At 43.2% G+C, this 26,981-nt stretch overlaps 1 protein-coding gene across 5 annotated transcripts in view; it reads right to left on the reverse strand.

Moving 5' to 3' along the window:
- Positions 1–413: 413 nt before the first annotated feature.
- The window catches only part of RP9 (RP9 pre-mRNA splicing factor), a 42,302-nt gene continuing 15,734 nt past the window's right edge, over positions 414–26,981 (reverse strand). Inside the window, exons 2-9 of one of the 5 annotated variants that reach the window (XM_056520420.1) lie at positions 14,712–14,843; positions 14,228–14,308; positions 13,007–13,189; positions 10,100–10,130; positions 8,450–8,579; positions 7,677–7,768; positions 5,795–5,856; positions 414–781 (exon numbers count right to left, since the gene is read on the reverse strand). In XM_056520420.1, coding sequence (XP_056376395.1) covers positions 607–781; positions 5,795–5,856; positions 7,677–7,768; positions 8,450–8,579; positions 10,100–10,130; positions 13,007–13,189; positions 14,228–14,308; positions 14,712–14,843 — 886 coding nt within the window. In that variant the 3' untranslated portion in view covers positions 414–606. Of the gene's footprint in view, positions 782–5,794; positions 5,857–7,676; positions 7,769–8,449; positions 8,580–10,099; positions 10,131–13,006; positions 13,190–14,227; positions 14,407–14,711; positions 14,844–23,471; positions 23,518–26,981 lie in introns of those variants that run through there. The other 4 variants (XM_056520424.1, XM_056520423.1, XM_056520425.1 and 1 more) reach the window with 4 other exon arrangements.

The following is a 26,981-nucleotide window of genomic DNA, read 5'->3' on the forward strand; positions in this document are numbered from 1 at the left end:
GAATCACCCTCCTTTTCCCATTGTTCAAATTAAATAGTGTAAACAAAAAACTGCACAATGTGGTAAACATAAAAAATGTAATCCCGAAATGCTTACATTTGGTCAATTCATATGCTAGTAAAATGTTGTCAATTTTGCCCGACAAATATATTTTATTTTGTTTTACAGTAGATTTGATGGTAAAATGAGTGATGTCATTGCAAAATACAATTGGTGGCACAAAAAACAAGCCTCATATTGGTCTGTAGGTGAAAAATCGAAAGCGTTATGGCTCTTAGAAGGCGAGAAGGAAACATGCAAAAAAACTAAAATTGCCTCAAGGAGTTAAATGGTAGAAAGTTTTTAATTTACCCTATGCAGAAAGGTTTTTCATTTTATATTCATCAAGCAAACAAAAAAATGACAGAGATTAGTTAATAAATGTTATTTAAACAGGGTTTATTAAATTACTTTATATGGACATCCTGCCCACAGTCCTGAATACTTTATACACAAAGTTAATGTCAAGTCTTCGGCTTCCACCATTCAGATTTCAATCTCTCCATCTACTGAGACTATTCTTCCAGAAAGAATATACAGTATATGCAATATGCTTCTTTCATACATTTAATCGGAATCTGAGTTTCTATGGGAAGATTTGCGTTTTTTCTTCTTTTTCTTTTTATTGTCTTTTTTCTTTTTTTTCTTCTTTCGTTTTTCTCGGGAGTGATTTGAGCTGCTGCTGCTGTCACTGCTTTCTTCAGATGTTGAATCCTCAAGCAACTTTTTTAGCTGCTGAATCCTGTAAAGTCAGAGAAATTCAAAATAGAGCACACATGTAGGCCATACTATATGTTTCCTAATATACTTAAAGGAGTACTCCGGTGCTTAGACATCTTATCCCTTATGCAAAGGATCGGGGATAAGATGCCTGATCGCGGGAGTCTCGCAGCTGGGGACCCCCAGGATCATGCACGCGGCACCCCGTTTGTAATCAGACCCGGAGCGTGTTCGATTATGGTCGACCGCAGGGCGGGCGGCGTGTGACGTCACGCTCCGCCCCTCAATGCAAGCCTACGGGAGGGGGCGTGACGTCACACGCCGCCGGCAATCAGTCCCGGAGCGAACACGCTCCGGGCACTGATTACAAACGGGGTGCCACGTGCATGATCCCGGGCGTCCCCAGCGGCAGGACTCCCGCGATCAGGCCTCTTATCCCCTATCCTTTGGATAGGGGATAAGATGTCTAGGCACCAGAGTACCCCTTTAATGACATTGTTCACTTTATAAACAGAAGCAATACAATTAGGATAGGTTCAGACTACGGAATCTCCGGGCAGAAAATTTCCGCCCGGAGATTCCGAGTGCAGCCAGCGCTGACTGAATCAGTCGGCGCTAGGACCGTGCAGACACTGCACTCTCCAATAGACTGCAATGTGTTCCGCGCGGACTTCCGCCTGAAGAAAGAGCAACCCCTTTTCTTCAGGCGGAAATTTCAAACGGGTTTTCCCGTTCACAAATTCCGAAGTGTGAATTTGTGAACGGAAAACCATTCACTACACCATACATTTTAGCAAGCGGAATTTCCGACTGCAATTTCCAAGCGGAATTGCAGGCGGAAAATCCATAGTCTGAACCTAGCAACAGATCATCACACTGCTGCAGCATCAGCAAAAAAAAAAAAGTCACACTGCTATTTCACCTCTGCTGCCATGCTCTATTATCACCACACTACTGCTGACAGTGAACATTTCTCTTAATAGAGATAAGTGTACAATGGTCCCTCAACATACGCTGGTAATCCGTTCCAAACAGACCATCGTTTGTTGAAACCATCGTATGTTGAGGGATCCGTGCAATGTAAAGTATAGGACAGTGGTCTACAACCTGCGGACCTCCAGATGTTGCAAAACTACAACACCCAGCATACCCGGACAGCCAACAGCTGTCCGGGCATGCTGGGAGTTGTAGTTTTGCAACATCTGGAGGTCCGCAGGTTGAAGACCACTGTTAGAGGAAGTTGTACTCACCTGTCCCCGCCGCTCCGGACCGTCACCGCTGCCCGGGATGTCGCCGTCCATCGATGTCGCCGCGTCCCCGAGGTGTCCCCGACGCTCCGGCAAGGCCTCTGCTTCCCCGGCATCCGCGCGCTCCGTTGCCGCCATCACGTCGCTACGCACGCCGCTCCTATTGGATGATGGGACGGTGTACGCAGCAACGTGATGGAGAGCGCCGACGATGCAGGGGATCCCGAAGAGGACGCGCCCGAGGACAGGTAAGTGATCGTCAGCGGACCATACGGGGCACCGTAAACGGCCATCCGGCGGCAGCTGAAGCAGTTTATGCGATGGCCCCGACATACAAAAGCATCGTATGTTGATGCTGCCTTTAACATGCGATGGCCTCTGAGAGGCCATCGCATGTTAAAATTATCGTAGGTCGAGGGGTCACTGTATTCTAAATGAATGGCAGGTTAGCAATGGAAAACCCATGCTTTACATGTGACGGGAGAGAGAAAATTCATCCTTCTGTTCCACCTAAGTACCGTATTTTTCGCCGTATAAGACGCACATTTTCTGGGGGGATAAAAGTTGGTGCGTCTTATACGGCAAATACACATTAAAACCCTGTCCTTTCGCGGCGGCCCCTGCGGCCATCAACGGCCAGGACCCACGGCAAATACAGGACATCACCGATCGCGGTGATGCCCTGTATTAACCCTTCAGATGCGGCGATCAAGGCTGACCGCCGCGTCGGAAGCGAAAGTGACACTCAGCGGCGTCCCGAACAACTTACAGGACACCGGGAGGGACCTTACCTGCCTCTTCGGTGTCTGATCGGTGAATGACTGCTCCGTGCCGGGATTCCCTACATGGCCGGCGCTCTCCGTCGTCATCACGTCGAGCGAGGATACCGGGCAGCAGAGATGTTTCGGAGCGACGGGGACACCCCGGGGACGCGGCGACAGCGATGGAGGGTGACATCCAGGGCAGCGGTGACGGGTCCGGAGCGGCGGGGACACATGAGTATTACCTCCTATACCAGTGGTCTTCAACCTGCGGACCTCCAGATGTTGCAAAACTACAACTCCCATCATGCCCGGACAGCAAACAGCTGTCCGGGCATGCTGGGAGTTGTAGTTTTGAAACATCTGGAGGTCCACAGGTTGAAGATCACTGTCCTATACTTTACATTGTATTTGGTTCAGAATCCTTTTTTTCTAGATTTTCATCCTTTAAAATTGGGTGCGTCTTATATGCCGGAGCGTCTTATATGAAGAAAAATACGGTAGTTCATCTGTAAAAGGCAATTCAGGCTGTAGGCATTTTTAAATAATCACTAACAAAGCAATTCCTGAACATATAGGGGAACTCCAGCAGCACAACATCATTACTCTGATGAAGTGTCCTATTTCCGATTTAAATAATACACAAATAACAGCCTATTAGGGATGTATAATAGCAAAATACACAATACTTACCTTGCCCAGTCCAACATAGGAGCTCTGGTCTGTCCCAATGCATAGGTTTACTTTTGCTGATGACGTCTGTTGTTGCTCTGCTGATAACATTCTGAACCCGCGGATCACAGCAGGTTAGGGACAACATCAGGAAAGCTGGGAGAGTGCATCATCAGGAAGTAAACAAAGAAGCTGCCACTGGACTGGGCAAGGATGAGTATTCTGGATTTTAGTATTTTACACCTGCCTGTCAGATGTTTTTTTTTTATTTAAATCTAGAAAAAAAAATAACAACATATCCCCTATCCACAGAGAGGTAGGTGTCTGATTGCGGTCAACTGCGATCTCTAGAAAGGGGCCAGGGCTCTCCGTGCGTACTGGATCTGCAGACTGCATGTTATCTTTCCATTTCTATGGGGGCGCCGAAGATATACCTAGGTAACTGACTCTTCCTTATAAATCAATGAATCACATGGCATCTACAGCTTCAGAATGCCATGAGAGTCAGGGCCTCGTTCTGGAGACTACAGGGGGTCCCAACAGTTGGACCCCCATGATCAGACAATTCTACCCTATCCATGAGTTTTCTTTTTTTTTTTTTTTTTTTTGGCTTGACAATCCCTTTAAAGTGGTACTTTCGTGGAAAACTTTTTAATTTTTATTTTTATTTTTTAACCCCTTAAGGACTCAGGGTTTTTCCGTTTTTGCACTTTAGTTTTTTCCTCCTAACCTTTTAAAAATCATAACCCTTTAAATTTTCCACCTAAAAATCCATATTATGGCTTATTTTTGGCGTCACCAATACTACTTTGCAGTGACAGTCATTTTACCCAAAAATGCACAGCGAAACGGAAAAAAAAATCATTGTGCGACAAAATCGGAAAAAAAAACGCCATTTTGTAACTTTTGGGGGCTTCCGTTTCTACGCAGTGCATATTTCGGTAAAAATTACACGTTATCATTATTCTGTAGGTCCATATGGTTAAAATGATACCCTACTTAAATAGGTTTGATTTTGTCGCACTTCTGGAAAAAATCATAACTACATGCAGGAAAATGTATACGTTTAAAAATGTCATCTTCTGACCCCTATAACTTTTTTATTTTTCCATGTACAGGGCGGTATGAGGACTCATTTTTTGCGCCGTGATCTGAAGTTTTTATCGGTATGATTTTTGTTTTGATCGGACTTTTTGATCACTTTTTATTCATTTTTTTAATGGTATAAAAAGTGACCAAAATACGCTTTTTTGGACTTTGGAATTTTTTTGCGCGTACGCCATTGACCGTGCGGTTTAATTAATTATATATTTTTATAGTTCGGACATTTACGCACGCGGCGATACCACATATGTTTATTTATTTATTTTTTTTACACTGTTTTATTTTTTTTATGGGAAAAGGGGGGGGGGGTGATTCAAACTTTTATTAGGGAAGGGGTTAAATGACCTTTATTAACACTTTTTTTTACATTTTGTCTGCAGTGTTATAGGTCCCATAGGGACCTATAACACTGCACACACTGATCTCTCATGCTGATCACTGGCATGTATTAACACGCCTCTGATCAGCATTATCGGCGCTTGCCTGCTCCTGCCTGGATCTCAGGCACGGAGAAGTCATTCGTCGATCGGACACCGAGGAGGCAGGTAAGAGCCCTCCCAGTGTCCGATCAGCTGTTCGGGACGCCGCGATTTCACCGCGGCGGTCCCGAACAGCCCGACTGAGCAGCCGGGTCACTTTCAGTTTCACTTTAGAAGCGGCGGTCAGCTTTGACCGCCGCTTCTAAAGGGTTAATACCGCACATCGCCGCGATCAGCGATGTGTGGCATTAGCCGCGGGTCCCGGCCGTTGATGAGCACCGGGACCGACGCGATATGATGCAGGATCGCGGCGCGATCCCGCTTCATATCGCGGGAGCCAGCGCAGGACGTAAATATACGTCCTGCGTCATTAAGGGGTTAAATCAACTGGTGCCAGAAAGTTAAACAGATTTGTAAATCACTTTAGGAACTGTCCAGAGCAGCATATGTTTGCTATGGGGATTTTTTCCTGTTCTGGACAGTTCCTAAAATGGACAGCAGAGGTCAGCAGAGAGCACTGTGGTCAGGACATCACAGGAAATGCATTTCTTTTTTGGATTTCTCTTTAGTATACAGCCCCTAAAAAGTACTGGAAGGATTAATATTTTTTAATAGAAGTGATTTACAAATCTGTTTAACTTTCTGGCACCAGTTGATTTAAAAAAAAAATAAAAAAATAAAAAAAAAAGGTTTCCACGGGAGTACCCCTTTAAGTTCTGAATGCTGTTTAACTGGAGTTACTCTTTAAAGCAAAACCTTGCAGAATTATTACCTCATCTGTTTTTCCTGATTTTCTTTCTCCTTTAGTAAGCCATACATTGGGTCTTCATGAGCCTACAGAAGGGAAAACGTACACATAAAACAATAAAAACATTTACCGAGTCATGTTTAATCTTGATGAAAGAAGATTTATGTAGCATGGACCTGGAAAGGTTATGGAAAAGTCATGATTTACAAGAGGATAATCCTTATGTATAGTAACTGCTTGAAGGAGCATGGTAATTTAATGTATAGACGTGAATCTGGCAGCTGTTGCATAGCTGTTATGGAATAAAAGCAAACTGCATATTTTCTGGAAATGATGGTGGTTCCCAAACTTATAAAATCACCTTTTTCATTTCACAGCCAAGTGTTAAGGAGGCAGAGCCAAGCTGCTCAATTTCCATAGCCTGGCACACCTCCTCACTTACTCCCAGTGCCTCCTTGACTGATGTACAGGGCTCTGTATGTCCATCAAGGAGAGGCTGGGCGCTGGAGCGTACCAGGCTAAGGCACTGGAGCAGCCCTGCCTGGCTGAGAAATAAGAAGGAGATTTTATAATTTTGGACACCACCATCAGCTCCGGAAAAGGTACAGTTTGCTTTTCTACCATAAAAGCTATCCAGTGGTGCCTCACCTTTAAAAATACTAAGCAAAAAGAAGGTTTTCAAAAGGGACATAGCCACTTTATATACCCCAGTGAGAGATATTATCCACAAAAGAGAGAAAACCTGGAACAGTGGTGACCTGGTGTGACTGGCCTACTAAAATGTCTAAGATAACTCATCCAGGAGGTCACAAGAGAACCCAGAGGAACATCTTAAGAACTGATGGAATAACATGCCTCTGTTAAGGTCAAAGTACATGATTCCATAATAAGAAAAGAAAAACAGCACACGTCATCCATGGGAGAGTTGCAAGGTTCAAACCAAAACTGCTGACCAAGAAGAATACAAAGGTTTGTCTCACACTTTCAAAAAACATCTAGCTGACCCCTTAGACTTTTGGAATAATATTCTTTGATTTAATGAGTCAAAGGTGGGACTTTTTGGAAGACATGGGTCTTGTTACATCTGGCATAAAGCTAACACTACATTAAACAATAAGAACATAATACAAACAGTCAATCGTGGTGGTGGCAGTGTGAAAGTTGTGGGCTGCTTTGCTTCTGCAGAAGCTAAACAACTTGTCATAATTGATGAAAACATGAATGAAATAATGTCTGCCATCAGTTTGTGACCTAAAGCTCAAGATCGGCTGGGATGCCCTGCAGGACTATGATCCACTGCACACAAGCAGGTCTACCTCTGAATGAGTCAAAGCCCTGACATAAAATTACTAGAGATGCTGTGGCAACTGTTAATATGTTGCTGAGGCAAAAAGACCCATACTTACCTACTTCACCCCTTGGATCCCCCTGTGATGTCTTCTGGTTCCCTGCTGAATGCTCAGGCTTCTAATTCCAAGACGGACTCATCTCGGCAGTGATGGCCCCTTAGTATCTGAATAACCCTTTTTATTTCATGCTCGAAAAGCCCTTTAAAGTAACCAGACTAAAACTATTCTTAAGGGTGGGCCAAAATTCCTCAACAGCAATGTAAAAGATTCATTTCATGTTCTCACAAATAGTTGATTGCAATTGTTACTACCAATGGTGGCACAACCAGTTATTAGGTTGGGGGGCAATTACTTTTCCACATATAGATTTTGAATAAATCTTTATTTACAATAGATGGAATGAGCATTTAAAAGCTAAAAATATAAAAGTTTTGTGCTTGGGTAAAACTAATTATTTCTATAAGATAATGCCACTTTTTTGATGCAATTTATTTAAATGTGCTCAAACACGCGTGAATTAAAAAAACAATATGCCACTTAGGGATATAATTACTTACCACCCTAAACTGCTCAATCTTTTGATTGCCTTTGAAGAAATAGGGACACTCACGATCGCCAGTCCTGTGACCATATTGCTTACATCTCCAACCTAACAAAAAAATTAAGAAATGATGCCTGGTTTATGGACACAAAATCTGTGGCTTTCCCACAACAGAGGCAGACCACGCACATGCTAGGGAGCCTCCGATACAAAATGGCCCTGTCCAGATGTGTAGCTAGCAAGGTCAGGGGGCAGCAGACACAACCTGCAAAACTGTCAGACGTTTTAGCATTTGGCGCAAGAATAAAGGATGCATCCTCCACAGTTCTCTTCCCCATGAGGTGCCCGAGCTCCCACCAGCCATCAGATCAGAGAACAGGTTGGGGAGAATGACTCACAGCATGGTAGCCTGCAGAGCTGAAGAGTATAATTTAGTCTGCACTAACAAATTGTGAGTTAAATCCTGCGGTTTGCAGCCTCTAAGGGATACATCAAGTCTAGTATGAGTACCACAATTGATGCCTATTGTTTTGGTCAGGTGACTAGTAGCAAGTCATCAAGATAGTTTGGGAATACTGTGTTAAAGCTTTGACAAGCAGAATTTATATTGTATGTTTTATGCCTGACGGTAAAGGCTATATTTTGTTTTTGATTAAAAATAAAGACATGAAAAAGATTGTTTGACCTATACAACTATACGTCTGTGTCACTTGTCTCTGCTGTTTTGCTGTTATTTGCCTGGCTCTACAGTTCTATCTCCAACAGTGTATATATAGCCAATAAACTTACACTGCATAACCTTTACTTCTTTACCCAAAGGCATCCATAGTCCTTTTGTAGGAGCATGGGCAAGGAAATCTCTGGCATGTTCATTACCAGGCAAATCAGGAATACAGTCTTCAGGTTTAGGTTCATCTTCCTAAGATGAAAAAGGCAAAGATAAAAACAAGTCAACAAATGTGACAGGATGCATTCAGTTGTTTTGTGCAATGTAGACTTGCCATAAAGTTTTGAGATGGACAGTTCTGTCACAACTATAGTAATAGTAAAGAATATTTACAAAGAATATAATCAAAGTTCCTTTGAAAAAAACAAGGAAGACTTACATCAGGACCTTATACAGAAAAAGGACTAATATAAATATACAGACAATATTACAAGGTGGGCGTGCTCACTCCGGGTCTGATTACTGGTGATCACGGGGACGGAGCATAGTGACGTCACGGCTCTGCCCCCGTGTGACGTCACGCTCCGCCCCCGTGTGACATCACACTCCACCCCCTCAATGCAAGCCTATGGCGTAGAGCGTGACGTCACACGGGGGCAGAGCTGTGACATCACTATCCTCCGTCCCCGCGATCGCCAGTAATCAGACCCGGAGTGAGCACGCTCCGGGGGCTGATTCTAGCGGGGTGCGGCGTGGAAGATCACGGGGGTCCCCAGCAGCGGGACCCCTGCGATCAGGCATCTTATCCCCTATCCTTTGGTTAGGGGATAAGATGTCTTAGCGCTGGAGTAACCCTTTAAATCTATTACATAGTATATTTCATTCAATAATTTACATTAAACACATTTCTTGTTAATCATGTATGCTTCTGTTATTCTGTAAAAGCTATTAAAGGAAAAAAGACATTCTAGTATGTGTAGGACCACCGACCTCTGTTGTATTACTATCCCGTGGGACGTCAAAATAATTCATTATGGAATTAGAATGCATGATTTTGGAGAATGCTACCAGCAGAAGAGTCTTTTTCTGGGCACGTACTGAACTGTGCCTGGAATACTTTCAGCTTGTTTACATGGGGGGCTAAATTATTTTCATTGTTACATTAACTTTATTATTGTACTTCTAATGGGGTGTCATTAAGGCCTTGGGAATTCTTTACCTAACTAGCTGTTGCTGTTTTCTCTTTGGGTTATTAAAGGGGTACTCACGGCCGTCACGCCCCCTCCCATAGACTTGCATTGAGGGGATGGGGCGTGACGTCACAGACTTCCGTTCCCGTGGTCGTGACCCAGACCCTCCAGCGCTTCCGGACAAGAAACAGGTGGGTGCCGCATGCTATATTGCGGGGGTCCCCAGCAACGGGACCCCCGCGATCAGACATCTTATCCCCTATCCTTTGGATAGGGGATAAGATGTCTAGGGGTGGAGTACCCTTTTAAGGCACTCCTTGTTTTAGTCAGCTAGGTCCTCCATTGTGTTTTCTGTGAGGTCGCTATTATTCTGGTTTTGGCAATTTACTGTGCCTGTTAAACAGGAGTTTGCTACCTGCAACTTACACACAATCTTTTCTTAAAGAGTAGCCTTAGTGTACCCCTGCACCTGATGGGACACATTTCCATAAAGGAGATTAACAACCGTGGTGCATAGAAAGGCAAAGCTCTGATAAGCTGAGGTATGGTGTACCAATGTGGTATGCTGAAATGATTTCATACCTTAATAAGTCCCGGTGGAGGTTTCTCATAGCTTTAAAAAAATAAATAAAAAAAAACACACACATTAAGAAAGCTAAATAAATACATCAATGCTTAAATCTTTGAACAGTATGCGAGTTTGTCATATCTTGGTACCTTCTGGTCAAAACAAAAACTGGACTGATTTGTCCAAAATCAGACCAAATCCTGCTCAGTCTGGATTTTGGTCATGAGAAATGTATGATGATCATTGGCGTATATATTTCTATGTAGTACCTGCTTCATAGGATGTGCCTCTGGTCAAAAAATAAATAAATCAAGTTTGTATATTGTTGTGCAGCCTGATTCCAACTCTGCTTTTTATTTTGTTGCTACAACCCTCCATTCCCAAGATATAGAAGATTTACTATTTGGTTGCCAATCTGCACTTTTCCCTGTATAGTCACACAGCTGGTAACTTTATTTACCAGCTCAAATTGTGTGCCTTCCTTGGCACGATTGTTTTTGCAGCCAATGCTTGTACGTCGGCTGACCGCTGGCTCTTTTCCAAAGCGCAAGTCTTAGAAATTAGCGTTAGTAGGGATTATTATTCGCCCGATATTTGTTCCAATAAGAGGATCTTAAGAGGTTGAGGGGGCGTGAATCAGACTGACTCCCCACACACACACAGATAACCTAAAATTCAAATGTTTAAAGCGGTACTCCGCCCCTAGACATGTAATCCCCTATCCAAAGGATAGTGGATAAGATGTCTGATCGCGGGGGTCCAGCCACTGAGACCCCCGCGATCTCTCTGCAGCAGCCGGCGTTCATTTGGAATGCCGGCTGCTGCGCCGGAGGCTCGTGACGTCACGAGCAAGCCCCCTCAATGCAAGTCTATGGGAGGGGGCGTGGCAGCAGTCACATCCCCTTCCATATACTTGCATTGAGAAAGATGGCATAGCCGTGACGTCAGCGAAGTTTGCTCGTGCACCTGATGACTGTGGTGCCGCAGCAGAGGTCGTGGGGGTTCCAGAGGTGGGACCCCCGCCATCAGAAATCTTATGCCCTATCCTTTGGATAGGGGATAAGATGTGTTGGGGCGGAGTCCCCCTTTAAATAAAGTTCCCACCCATCTGACAATTCGGTTAAACATCTATCTAGTGAACCAAGTAGTGAAATCCCCATATCTCGGGAATGGAGGGTTGTAGCAACAAATATATAACATGATATAAAAACTTCATATTTTGTATACTGACCGCAGGTTCCCTTTAAAGGGGTACTCTGGAGGAAAAAAAAATCGTCTAATGCTGTTACAAATGGATCTGGATAGGTTGGAGGTTTGGGCTGGGAAGTGGCAGATGAGGTTCAACACTGATAAATGTAAGGTAATGCACATGGGGAGGAAAAATCTGTGCTGGGATTATGTATTAAATGGGAGCACACTTGGGACGACTGACGTGGAAAAGGACTTAGGAGTCTTAGTTAACAGTAAATTTAGCTGTAGTGACCAGTGTCGGGGAGCTGCTGCCAAGGCAAATAAAATCATGGGGTGCATCAATAGGGGCATAGATGCCCATGACAAGGAAATAATTCTACCGCTGTACAAATCACTAGTCAGATCACACATGGAATACTGTGTACAGTACTGGGCACCAGTGTACAAGAAAGATACAGTGGAGCTGGAGAGGGTTCAAAGACAGGCAACCAGGGTAATACGGGGAATGGGAGGATTACAGTACCCAGAAAGATTATCAGAATTAGGGTTATTTAGTTTAGAAAAAAGAAGGTTTAGGAGAGACCTAATAACTATGTATAAATATATCAGGGGACAGTACAGAGATCTTTCCCATGATCTATTTATACCCAGGACTGTATCTATAACAAGGGGGCATTCTCTACGTTTAGAGGAAAGAAGGTTTCTACACCAGCACAGATGGGGGTTCTTTACTGTAAGAGCAGTGATACTGTGGAATTCTCTCCTGGAGGAGGTGGTCATGGGGAACACAATGAAAAAAAAGAGTTCAAAAGAGGCCTTGACATGTTTATTATAAGAATGTATACTAGATTAATTGGGACAGAAAGTTGATCCAGGGATTTATTCTGACTGCCATATTTGGAGTTGGGAAGGAATTTTTTTCCCTAGTATGGGGCAATTGGCATCAGCCTCATAAGTTTTCTTTGCATTCTTAAGAGGCAAAATAAGGTTATAATATATGTTGAACTTAATGGACTCTGGTCTTTTTTTCAACCTTAAGAACTATGTAACTATGTAAACAGAAGTAATTTGCTAATATAACTTTCTGGCACCAGTTGATTAGAATTTTTTTTCCCTCCGGAGTACCTCTTTATCCATTTCTAGACCAAGCTCATTAACCACCTTCCTGACAAGATACATTTTCAGAAAAGTTAAAAAAATATTCTCACCCTTCTCAAAGTTCTCACCCACAGCAAAAGCTTCAACATGTTACATGCTACAATGTTCCTCATATATAAAATGATAGTGTGTGTATATAGAGATAAATTATGATTATTCAAGGGAGCAGGCAGGGGAAAAACTTAGCTGGTACACTAAAGCCCCAATCCTTGCACCCACAGTGCCAGCTCTGTGGTCCACCTCTGAATCTCTTGAGTGTGTACTATAGTGTTTGGAATAAACTGTTCCAAACGCTGGAGCCGGCGCCGACAGCTCGTGATGTTATAGCCTGCCCCTCTCATGACGTCACACCCCGCCCCCTCAAAGCAAGTCTATGGGAGGGGGCGTGAAAGCCGCCACGCCCCCTCCTATAGACTTGCATTGAGAAGGCGGGGTGTGACCTCATGAGGGGGCGGGGCTATGACATCACAATCTCCCGGCACCGGCTTCAACATTCGGAACAGTTTGTTCCAAACGCTGCGCAGCGGAGTACGCCTTTTATGAAAATCTGGTCCCAGGTGCCATGTACTTACAAGATCTCAACATGTTTGATCTTCTGTATCTCCTGGGAAGTATGGACACTACCACTGCTACTTCTCCTCCTTTTTCTGTCACTCCGATGGCTGCTACTACTGCTTCCTGGAGTCACAGGCTCTTCATCCTCTTCACTTCTGTGCCTTCGCTCTTCTTTTTTTCTGTGGGACATTTTGTATTTTCTGTAGTACAACCACATTACTTAGACATAGGTATAGGCATTGAGGTTAGAACCCTGTCTATTCACACACATCATTTTGGGGGAGATTTATCAAAACCTGGACAAAGGAAAAGTTGACCAGTTGCCCATAGCAACCAATCAGCTTGCTTCTTTCATTTTTGAAAATGCCTCCAAAAAATGGAAGAAGCGATCTGATTGGTTGCTTTGAGCACCTGGTCAACTTTTGTTCTGCACAGATTTTGAGAAATCTCCTCCTTTGGGTTCTCAATGGGTATGTGTTAAATGCATACGATTTATACTCATTGTAACATCTTTTTTGTTTAAACAAGAGAGTAGTCAACTATGCTTTTTTATACAGCACAATAAAACATTATGAAACAGAAACAGTAAAATGGAAACACAAAACACAATAGGGGTACTCCAGCTATAAAAACGTTTCCCTAATCCACAGGCTATGGGATGTGTACAACCTCCGAGACCAATCTTCCCGTAAAATTGTGAGAACAGGACCATGACACACTCTGCAAAATGCGAGGGTGGGTCAACACACATTCCATTCATTCGCTTTGGAGCCAGCTGAGATAGCAAGTACAGCATTTATTTATTGCTGTGGCTCCATAAAGAATTATGCAAGGCAGGTATAGGAGGCACTCACCACCGAATTTCGTGATAAAAAATTTGCTTCTTTATTTTAGAATATGCAGCAGCAGACAGGACATGTGTGGACACAGCACACTACAGACAGTTAACAGCTTTTTCACGCCCCTTCTGGGCGCTTCATCAGCCCCCAGAAGGGGCATAGTTGTTACCTGTCTGTAGTGTGCTGCGTCCACACATGTCCTGTCTGCTGCTGCATATTCTAAAATAAAGAAGCACATTTTTTATCCCGAAATTCGGTGGTGAGTGCCTCCTATACCTGCCTTGCATATTTCTATATGAACTCTGCTTTATGGACTGAGCACCCAAAGACGTTACGTGTATGAGGTCCATATATACTATACCAACTATTACCTGCCTATGAACTGTGTTAAAGCTATACCTGTGCTGAAGCTGTGCCGGCTTTTTCCTTTTCTTCACCTGTGCTCCATAAAGAATGACTGGACCGACTGGGTGCGTGTCCCAACCGGCAGCTCCATTCAGTGAAGAGTCAGATAACCACTGTGATCGAATGGGGTCCCAGAGGTCATAACCCCGCAATCAGACACCTATTTTTTTATCCTGTGAAATGGAGGAAATAGCTTGAGTACCCCTTTAAAGGGAACTTGTCATCAACTTTTTGCTGCCTGAACTAAGATGGGATGAAGTAGACACAGGGTCCATACTTCAGAATAGAAGTGTAAAAAAACTTACAATCAGAAAGTAAAAACAGTAGAAAAAAAAAATCAGTTTTAGTATCTGGCTCTAAACTTTTTACAGTCTTCTTTAAGGGGTTTTCCAGGAAAAACTAATAGTTAACTATCTGTCTCCCTGTGCTTTGAATGAACAAAAGCCTGCATACTTACCTCCCCACTCGCCCAGCGCTGCAGCTGTCATATCTTCCTCCTTCCGATGACGTTCCGCTTCCTACCCAGTTAATCACAGAGCTTAGCGGGGCAGTGAGACATATTCTGAAGGAACAGGAGCAGTACAAGAGCAGGGGCCAGAAGATCTCACAGCTGCAGCACCAGGGAAGAAGGTGAGGTAAGTATTATAACTTTTGTCATTTTAATGCACAGGGATGCTGAGAGGTACAGGGGTTTCCAGGAAAAACTACGCCCCTCAGTTTTCCCAACTAAAAAAAAAGTCAGGAATCATGTTCTCTCACTGAAAGGTGTCAATGAGAAAGTCAAGGGACCATTTCAGCAAGTTAGAGATGCTTAGTTACACACGGTGGATGCATCCTACTGAGTCTCTCACTGGAGGTTGGGCTCATGAATGCTTTAATAGCAATGCTAATAATGATATCAAAAAGTATTATAAAAATAATAACATATTTATTAATATTGTTTACAGTTCATCCCTTAACGACATATATTCATGTCTGTGGCCGGGTCCTGTTATGCAAAGCGCGCTCAGGAGCTGAGTGCACTTTATACCTGGTGGGTCCTGGTTGCTATCAGCAACCAGGACCCGCGGCTATTACTTGACATCGCCGATCAGGCGGATGTCCGGTATTAACCCTTTATTTGCCACAATCAACGGCTTTATCGCCTCATCTAAAACGGGAGAAAACACTTGCCAGTTAGCTCAGCGGGCTGTTTGGGTGAAATCGCGGCATCCCAAACAGCTGAAAGGACAGCGGGATGTTGCTTACCTTCCTCCTCGCTGTCTGATCTGAGTTCTCCATGCAGGCAGGCTGGAGCAATTAAGCACAAATAACACTGATTAATGCTATGCTATAGCATAGCATTGATCAGTATTTGCAATCAAAGAATTGCATGTAATTGTCCCCTATGGGGACTTAAAAAAAAAGTTAATAAAATGTGATTTAACCCCTTCAGTAATAAAAGTTTGAATCACCCCCCTTTTCCCATAAAAAAAAAAAATTGTAAACAAAAATAAACATGTGGTATCGCCTCATGCGTAAATGTCAGAGCTATATAAATATAATGTTAATTAAACCGCACGGTCAATGGAGTACACATAAAAAAATTCCAAAGTCCAAAATTACGTATTTTTGGTCACTTTGTATACCCTAAAAATGTTTACGAAAAGCGATCACAAAGACCTATCACAACAAAAATGGTATCAATAAAAACTCCAGATCACGGCACAAAAAATTAGCTCTCCTATATCCCTGTATATGGAAAAATAAAAAAGTTATAGGGGTCAGAAGATGACAAATTTTGGTGCATGTAGTTATAATTTTTTTAAAGTAGTAAAATAAAATAAAACCTATATACCGTATTTATCGGGGTATACCACGCACCGGCCTATAACACGCACCCTCATTTTACCAAGGATATTTGGGTAAAAAAAGTTTTTTACCCAAATATCCATGGTAAAATGAGGGTGCGTGTGTGCGCGTATATACCCCGATATACCCCCAGGAAAGGCAGGGGGAGAGAGGCCGTCGCTGCCCGCTTCTCTCCCCCTGCCTTTCCTGGGGTCTAGAGCGCTGCTGTCGGCCCTTTTCACCCCCTGGTTATCGGCGCCGCTGCCCGTTCTGTCCCCCTGACTATCGGTGCCGGCGCCGATAGCCAGGGAGAGAGAAGCGGCGCCGACAGCCAGGGGGAGAGAAGGGGCAGCGGCACCCATTGCCGGCGCCGCTGCCCCGTTGCCTCCCCCCATCCCCGGTGGCATAATTACCTGAGTCGGATCCGCGCTGCTCCAGGCCTCCGTCGTGCGTCCCCAGCGTCGTTGTTATGCACGGCGCGGCGCTCTGACGTCATGCGCCACGCCGTTCAGCGCATAGCAACGACGCCGGGGACGCACGCCGGAGGCCTGGAGCAGCGCGGACCCGACTCAGGTAATTATGCCACCGGGGATGGGGGGAGGCAACGGGCAGCGGCGCCGGCAATGGGTGCCGCTGCCCCTTCTCTCCCCCTGGCTGTCGGCGCCGCTTCTCTCTCCCTGGCTATCGGCGCCGATAATCAGGGGGACAGAACGGGCAGCGGCGCCGATAACCAGGGGGTGAAAAGGGCCGACAGCAGCGCTCTAGACCCCAGGAAAGGCAGGGGGAGAGAAGCGGGCAGCGACGGCCTCTCTCCCCCTGCCTTTCCTGGGGGTGTATCGGCGTATAACACGCACACAGACTTTAGGCTAAAAATTTTAGCCTAAAAAGTGCGTGTTATACGCCGATAAATACGGTAAATAAGGAATCTTTGTAACTGTAGAAATATATATTAGGGCTCAGGGTTTGAGACAACTGGACAGGTTGTGTTTCAAGTAATATTTCAATTTATTGATTATATATAGTGTGACAATAGAATATAAGATAAAATGTAAATAGCAGCAACTGCGTCTCACAGGGCCCTTGTGTAGGTGCTGCACCAACTATTAAGGATTATAACATATGTATAGTACAGTATATAAAATATAAAAATATACTTGTAAAAAATTGTAAAAAATATAAAATATAAAATAAAGAGACCACCATAAACATATATAGTCCATCCACAATGGTCAATATCTCCTCTCATAAAAAAGTCCTGCTAATATAGACCGATTCCGATATTGTGGTAACCAATGGCAACCATAAGGTTAGTAACCCGTAGCAACTGTTCAGATGAGTCCGGCTATTTTAGCACTTCAACGTTTAAGTAGAAGATATACTTGCTATTTGTAGACAATATTCAACATGAACAGCTAGTGTGCAGTCACTGTTAATATGCATGCATCTTTGTATGATACTTTGTATCTCACCGCTCCCGGACACTGATGCAATTGAACTTCACGGGGATTCTGCGATCTCCTCCTGTTGCGCTGTGTAATCCCACAGTGTGTTAGCACTGAGTAGCTGTCTTGGCATGCGACAGCATCACCGGAGACTCGGCCGTCTCCCACAGTGGTGATGTTGGTAGATGGTGGGTTGCGGGTGGTGTTGTCGCAGCGGTTCTGCGGATGCGCACGTACATGTGCCGGTGGCGTCCTCGTGGCAGCGAGGCGCGGATGTCTCCTTCACCGGGTGTCGGGTGATTGACAGTTTATTGTCCGGTATCGGACTGCTATTGACTAAGCAGGGCAAGTACACTGGTGGTCTTTGGTAGGTATTGAGGGGACGCTGGACGTGTTTCAGGACTGTCTCAGTCCTTTCTTCAGCAGCTAAGAATAGGTGTAATGGGGGGTCACTGTATCGTATTTTATATATTTAACTCCTCCTCTATCAATTAGTGACATCAGATCCAGAGTAAACAAAGTAAACAAAACAAAATAGTGGTGTTAGATTTATGAATGAAAGTAGTAGAGCTCAGTACTAAATGAATAGGACTGCTTTGAATTACATATACTCTGCTGTGGAATGCATTGAAAATAAAAAGACTTGTATTAAATAATATACGTGAGTGAATTAATAAGTGATATCTATTTGTGTGAATGGAATGTTGAGATATTAGATGAGGTAAATACATTGTGTGCCAATAGTAATAACTGACCATAAATGTAAAATCATGGTAACTGTGTACAATTGTATAAAAGTATATGAATACTATATGAAAGTATAAAAATATTGATAATATTGAAAATATTGAAAATATTGGTGTGGTGTGAAATAGGTTATGTGTCTTGCTGTGAGTATGATTGTGATGGTGAAGCCTAATATGAAAATGTGGTGATTGTGGATTACCAGAGACCAGGTATCTAAAGAATGGTATCTATACTCTTAGTGTCCTACAGTCAGTATATCTGTTGCAGTATAAAAGAAGGGACTAGATAGTGTACATATGGCATATGGATAAGATTGAATACAAAAGTTTATAGACAATAGAGATACAAATAACCCAACTCGGTTATTTATATCTCTATTGTCTATAACTTTTGTATTCAATCTTATCAATATGCCATATGTACACTATCTAGTCCCTTCTTTTATACTGCAACAGATATACTGACTGTAGGACACTAAGAGTATAGATACCATTCTTTAGATACCTGGTCTCTGGTAATCCACAATCACCACATTTTCATATTAGGCTTCACCATCACAATCATACTCACAGCAAGACACATAACCTATTTCACACCACACCAATATTTTCAATATTTTCAATATTATCAATATTTTTATACTTTCATATAGTATTCATATACTTTTATAAAATTGTACACAGTTACCATGATTTTACATTTATGGTCAGTTATTACTATTGGCACACAATGTATTTACCTCATCTAATATCTCAACATTCCATTCATACAAATAGATATCACTTATTAATTCACTCACGTATATTATTTAATACAAGTCTTTTTATTTTCAATGCATTCCACAGCAGAGTATATGTAATTCGAAGCAGTCCTATTCATTTAGTACTGAGCTCTACTACTTTCATTCATAAATCTAACACCACTATTTTGTTTTGTTTACTCTGGATCTGATGTCACTAATTCATAGAGGAGGAGTTAAATATATAAAATACGATACAGTGACCCCCCATTACACCTATTCTTAGCTGCTGAAGAAAGGACTGAGACAGTCCTGAAACGCGTCCAGCGTCCCCTCAATACCTATTGAGACCACCAGTGTACTTGCCCTGCTTAGTCAATAGCAGTCCGATACCGGACAATAAACTGTCAATCACCCGACACCCGGTGAAGGAGACATCCGCGCCTCGCTGCCACGAGGACACCACCGGCACATGTACGTGCGCATCCGCAGAACCGCTGCGACAACACCACCCGCAACCCACCATCTACCAACATCACCACCGTGGGAGACGGCCGAGTCTCCGGTGATGCTGTCGCATGCCAAGACAGCTACTCAGTGCTAACACACTATGGGATTACACAGCGCAACAGGAGGAGATCGCAGCATCCCCGTGAAGTTCAGTGCATCAGTGTCCGGGAGCGGTGAGATACAAAGTATCATACAAATATGCATGCATATTAACACTGACTGCACACTAGCTGTTTATGTTGAATATTGTCTACAAATAGCAAGTATATCTTCTACTTAAACGTTGAAGTGCTAAAATAGCCGGACTCATCTGAACGGTTGCTATGGGTTACTAACCTTATGGTTGCCATTGGTTACCACAATCCCGGAATCGGTCTATATTAGCAGGACTTTTTTATGAGAGGAGATATTGACCATTGTGGATGGACTAAGACTTTCCCACCCAGATCCCTCTCTCTATATATGTTTATGGTGGTCTCTATATTTTATATTTTTTACAATTTTTTACAAGTATATTTTTATATTTTATATACTGTACTATACATATGTTATAATCCTTAATAGTTGGTGCTGCGCCTACACAAGGGCCCTGTGAGACGCAGTTGCTGCTATTTACATTTTATCTTATATTCTATTGTCACACTATATACAATCAATAAATTGAAATATTACTTGAAACACAACCTGTCCAGTTGTCTCAAACCCTGAGCCCTAATATATATATTTCTACAGACAAACTACAATCTGACACCTTGGGTATAGGTGTCTAATTAGGTAGCCTGGGTTTATTTGGTGGGTAGTCAGACAAGAGCCTCTCCAACTCTTTTATATTATAATCTTTGTAACTGTATGGACCTACAGAATAAAGATACGGTGTCATTTTTATCGAAAAGTGCACTACGTAGAATCGGAAGCCCCCAAAAGTTACAAAATGGCGTCTTCTTTCCAATTTTGCCCCACAAATATTTTTCTCCTGGTTTCGCTGTAAATTTTGTAGTGAAATGATTGATGTCATTACAAAGTACAATTGGTGGTGCAAAAAAAAACAAGCCCTCATATGGGTCTGTAGGTGCAAAATTGAAAGCATTCTGATTTTTAGAAGGCGAGGTGGAAAATACAAAAGTGCAAAAATGAAAAAAACCTGTGGTCCTTAAGGGGTCAAAGGAGAAGTATAGTCAGCGTATCACCGGCTGCAGCGATGTCCCGCCTCAGTCGGTGATAGGCGGAGCCCAGTGTCATGTAAGGAGCCCGGGCAGCAGGGAGAACGCGGGGGCCAGGCTCCTTACATGACACTGTGCTCAGCCTATCACCGACTGAGGCGGGACATCGCTGCGGCTGGGGATAACCTGACCGCAGTGTGACGTTCTGTGCACACGGAAGAAGACCGGATTGGAGGACTGAACAGCTATAGCAGTTCAACAGGGAATGGAGGGAGGTGAGTTAATGATTTTTTTCCTTTTTTTTTTTTGCAGCCTGTGCACAACGGGATGGAGATCATTTTGACTATACTATTCCTTTAAGTGGCATTTATATGAGGGTATTTTATAGTCAGTAATGGTCATGGCAGTCTCCATTGATGAATGTTATACGTGACATAACAGGAGGCACCAGATGACTGCAGGACGATACATCACTATGGGTCACATGGCCCTGTATATGGTGTGAAAATGTGATATGTTATGAATGCTATATAATGTATTAAGTGCGTGAAAAATCTGAAGTTGCCATTTTATTACAGGTAATGTATTATACCTGGAGGAGTTGATGTGCGAAAAATACAGGGGGTGGAAGTTTGACTGGGGGATGCCAGCTAAGATCATGTGATCAACCATTCATTTCTATGGGTGCCATAGTTTTGCAACATCTGGGGAGGGACATACTAAAATGAATGACAAAGGGAATGCCCATAGAGAATAACGGCCCAGAGGGGAATGGCCATAGAGAATAATGGCCCAGAGGGGAATGCCCATAGAGAATAATGGCCCAGAGGGGAATGCCCATAGAGAATAATGGCCCAGAGGGGAATGCCCATAGAGAAAAATGGCCCAGAGGGGAATGCCCATAGAGAATAATGGCCCAGAGGGGAATGCCCATAGAGAATAATGGAAATGTAATATTTGAATTAGAGACAAACCTATATCTTTTAAATTTAAATCAGACATACTCTCCAAACTAATATTCTGATTAAATGGAATTATCACTGTTTTCTGCAGAATGAGTATGGAAGTATGGAATGCCCATAGATTATAATGAGAAACAAATTTTGATGTGGAGTCTAAACCATTTAACAAATCAAATAAATATTTAGCCGGCAGTGGGATTATTTAAAATTAAGTTTGAGTGGGATTAAAATAGTTTTTTATGAAATGACATGGTGAATGACAAAATGGAATGCCCATAGACTATTATGGGAAGAAAAATACAAGCTCATTTGCACTTAAATCTGTGTTATTTAGGAAATTAAACTTTACCACAAGTGTTCCCCAGGTAGAGTAGCACATTGTTAAAGGAAAATTACTTGGGATTATAGCTGTTTTCTATGGAATGCAAAATTGAATGACAAAATAGAATGCCCATAGACTAAAATGGGAAGCAAAATTTTATGTGGAGTCTGAACCATTTAAGATATCAAATACATCTTTAGCAGGCATACTGTGTGAGTTCAGTGGGACTATAATTGTTTTCTATGAAATCACCGGGGGGGGGGGGGGGGGGATGGAATGCCCGTAGAGTATAATGGGAAGTAAAATATGAGCTCATTTCCACATAAGTCTGTGTTATTTAGTAAATTAAACTCTACCATAAGTATTCCCCGGGTAGAGAAGCACATTGAAAAATGGAAATCACCTTTGATTATTGCCGTTTTCCATAGGATGCAAAGGTGAATGACAAAATGGAATGCCCATAGACTAGAATGGGAAGCAGAATTTGATGTGGAGCCTGAATCATTTAAAGGACATCTGCAGCGCTGGTACTTAAAAAAAAAAGTTTACCTAATCTGATAGCTCATTAGAAGACCTTTCCAAAGATACCTCATTTGTCCAAAACGGTCCAGCCGTTCTCTGGTAATTGCTACCCAAAGCAGTAAGCAGCCATGTCATAAAGACTACATTTCCCATGATCCCCTGCGCCTGCTTCCTGTGAGCTGCTGCTCCCCCCCCCTCCTCTCCCCCCCAAGGAAATTATAATAAATTATAATAAAGTGACGCCCACAGCTCCTTCCCTTGTTGTTATCCCCTCCCATCCTCACCACATGTTCTCCCCTGTCCAATAGGAGAGCCGGCTGCGGCTGCCTGGAAAACAGCTTACATAGCTATAATGTACAGTGTGGAGTTGCAGGGGTGCCTCCAGCTGTTGCAAAACTACAATTTCCAGCATGTCTGGACAACGGATGTCAGGGCATGCTGGGAGTTGTAGTTTTGCAACCGCTGGAGGTGCTCTGGTTAGGAAACACTGGTATAGATTATGGTGCAACATTTAGGGACTGAGGACAGGGGGACAATGTGGACTTATGGACCTCTCAGCAGCAGTGACCCACAGGAATGCTATGCTTTCTCTCAGCAGCACACTGCTGTAAACTTTATTCCAAGAGGCCAGTGAGAAAAGGGACACACAGTACAATAGCTAACATGGTTGTGAGAGGCAGGCACATAACGGTTACTGTCTTCACTGACAGCAGCACACTTTAGCACCCAGGCAGATGTCACCACGGAGACCGAGGGGGGAGCCGGCCATGCTGAAGCTGATTGCAGACACAGGCTCTGTTTCTGCTCACATTCAAACGGCTCAGCTCACCGCCCTGAAACTCCCCTTCTGTGCGCTCAGCCAATTAGAGCAGAGCACATAACAGCCTAATGAATATGTATGAGGTTGGAGGAGCTGCAGGGGGAGTGAAGGATCCTGGGAGTTTGTGACGTAGCGTCGACCCAGCTGACAGCCCCATAGGGAATAACAGGTAGACACTACTCACATTAGAGCCCCAGGCAGCAACTTTCTTTAACAGCAAAGCAGCTAAACTGTGCAGAAAAGGTAATGGAGCACAATTAGCAAGTTGCATAACTTCTTATTTCATGACATTAGAGCACTACTTCATTAGCACTACAGTTGTCCTTTAACATATTAAATAAATGTTTAGCAGGCATATTCTTCATATTCAGTGGGATTATTTTAAACTGAGATTTAGAGGGATTATCATTGGTTTCAGGGGTAATGACAAAATGGAGTGCCCATAGACTATAATGGGAAGCAAAATATGAGCCCATTAGCACGTAAAGCTGTGTTATTTAGAAAATTCAACTTTACCACAAGTATTCCCCAGGTAGAGTAGCACATCATAAAATGAAAATGACCTGGAATAACATTTGTTTTCTATGGACTAGCAGGAGAATGGCAGAATGGGATGCCCATAGACTATAATGGGAAGCAAAATGTGATTTGAAGCATAAACCATTTAACATATCAAATTAGCCTTGTTCCCTGGGTAGAGTAGCACATTGTAAAAAAAGGAAAATTACCTTGGATTATAGCTGTTTTCTGTGGAATGCAAAGGTGAATAACAAAATGGAATGCACATAGACTATAATGGGAAGCAAAATTTGATGTGGAGCCTGAACCATTTAACCTGTTGGGGACCACGGGCGTATGGGTACGCCCTTGCGTCCTGGTACTTAAGGACCAAGGGCGTACCTGTACACCCCTGGGAATTTCGATCCCCGCCGGTAACAGGACGGGGATCGGAACAAGATGCCCGCAGAAATCATTTAGCAGGCATCATGTGCAAATGTCGGCAATCGGCGATTCGCGGCTATTCCGGGCTGATGACCTGATAGCCCGGAAAATAGGGATGATCGGAGCTGTCAGAGACAGCCCCAATCATCCTAAAGGATAGGAACGAGGCGGCAGGGGTAACACCTCCTCCTATCCCCTGCGATTGGCCGATGTGACCAATCAGCGAATTGCAGGGCAGGGGCAGGGGGGAACATTCATTTCCCCTGTTCTGCCCACCCCTGGATATCAGGGCAGAGCAGGGGAAGATGGCGGCGATGAGCGGGGGCCATTGCGGGGAATGCCAGCACCAGTTACCTGGGCTCACACGGCGACTGAGGACCAGGGACCGGCGGCTGACAGGAGGCGCAGGCAAGTGGAGGCAGTGGTGGTTTCACAGATACAGCTGTGAAGATCGCCGTAAAGTGATCTTCACTGCTGTATCTAGGAGTTTCAAAACAACAACTCCCAGCATGCTGGGAATTGTAGTTTTGCAACATCTTGAGGGCCACAGTTTGGAGACCACTGTCCTTCCAGATGTTGTAAAACTACAACTCTCAGCATGCCCAGACTGTCCAAGCATGCTGGGAGTTGTAGTTCTGTAACATCTGGCCCTTCAGATGTTGCAGAACTACAACTCCCAGCATGCTTGGACAGTCTCAGCATGCTGGGAGTTGTAGTTTTGCAACATCTGGAAGGGCAGTTTGGAGACCACTATACAGTGTTGTCCAAACTGAAGCGCTCCAGATGTTGCAAAACTACAACTCCATATGTGGGCATAAAATGCTCTGCGGGCGCACAATAAGGCTCAGGAGTGAGAGCGCACTATGTACATTTGAGGCCTAAACTGGTGATTTGCACAGGGGTGGCTGCTGGTAACAGCGGTTCTGACATAGACGCAAAATAAATAAATACCCACACGTGACCCCTTTTTGGAAACTACACCCCTCACAGAACGTAACAAGGGGTATAGTCAGCATTTACACCCCACAGGTGACTGTGGTCTGTGAAAACGAAGAATGTAATTTTTCATTTGCACAGCCCATTGTTACAAAGATCTGTCAAACGCCAGTGGGGTATAAATGCTAACTTCACCCCTTGTTAATTTCCTTGAGGGGTGTAGTGTCACAAATAGTGTGCCATGTGGGGTGTTTTTCGCTGTTCTGGCACCATTGGGGCTTCCTAAATGTGACATGCCCCCCAAAAACCATTTCAGCATAATTTGCTTTCCAAAAGCCCAATGTCGCTCCTTCCCTTCTGACCTTTGTAGAGCACCCATAGAGCACTTTACATTCACATTTGAAGTATTTCCTTACTCGAGAGAAATGGTGTTTCAAATTTTGGGGGACATTTTCAACTATTACCCCTTGTGAAAATTAAAAATTTGGGGTAACACCTGCATTTTAGTGAAAACATTTTTTTTTTCATTTTCACGTCCAACTTTATTGAAAATTCGTCAAACACCTGAGGGGAGTTAAGGCTCACTGAAATAGAATGCCATGTAAGGTGTTTTACGCTGTTCTGGCACCGTAGGGGCTTCATAAATGTGGCATGCCCCCCAAAAACAATTTTAGCAAAATTCGCTCTCCAAAATCCCATCATCGCTCTTTCCCTTCTGAGCCCTCTAGTGCACCCACAGAGCACTTTACATCCACATATGAGGTATTTCCTTACTCAAGATAAATTGGGTTACATATTTTGGGGGCTTTTTCTCCTTTTACCCCTTGTAAAAATAAAAAATATGGGTATACAAGAACATGTTAGAGTAAAAAATGAAGATTTAGAATTTTCGCCTCCACTTTGCTGCTATTCCTGTGAAACACCTAAAGGGTTAACAAACTTTTTGAATGTCATTTTGAATACGTTGAGGGGTGCAGTTTTCATGATGGGGTATTTCTAACATAAATACCCTCAAATTCCCTTCAAAACTGAACTGGTCCCTGAAAAATTCTGATTTTGAAATTTACTTGAAAAATTGGAAAATTGCTGCTGAACTTTGAAGCCTCTGATGTCTCCAAAAGTAAAAACATGACAACTTTATGATGCAAATATAAAGTAGACGTATTGTAATTTATTTGGAATATCCATTTTCCTTACAAGCAGAGAGCTTCAAAGTTAGAAAAATGCTAACTTTTCTAATTTTACATGAAATTTTTTAATGCAAGTATCAATGAAAATTTATCACTTACATATGTCACGAAAAAACAATCTTGGAATCAAATTCATAAGTACAAGCATGCCAGAGTTATTAAGTGACAGTGGTCAGAATTGAAAAAAATGCTCTGGTCCTTAGGGTCAAAATGGGCTCAGTCCCCAAGGGGTTAAAGGGGTACTCCGCTGGAAAACATTTTTCTTTAAATCAACCTGAGGCAGAAAGTTTAACAGATTTGTAAATTACTTCTATTAAAAAAATCTTAATCCTTCCAGTATTTATCAGCTGCTATTTGCTGCACAGGAAGTTCTTTTCTTTTTAGATTTCCTTTCTGTCTGACCACAGTGCTCTCTGCTGACACCTCTGTCCATTTTAGGAACTGTCCAGAGAAAGAACAAATCCCCATGGCAAACCTATCCTGCTCTGGACAGTTCCTGACATAGTCTACTCTACTTGGGAAAAGCTTGCAGTATAGATTAATTTGATATGTTAAAGGGGTACTCCGCCCCTAGACATCTTATCCCCTATCCAAAGGATAGGGGACAAGATGTCAGATCGCCGCGG

The sequence above is a fragment of the Hyla sarda genome, chromosome 5, assembly GCF_029499605.1.
Source record: "Hyla sarda isolate aHylSar1 chromosome 5, aHylSar1.hap1, whole genome shotgun sequence".
Taxonomy (NCBI): Eukaryota; Metazoa; Chordata; class Amphibia; order Anura; family Hylidae; genus Hyla; species Hyla sarda.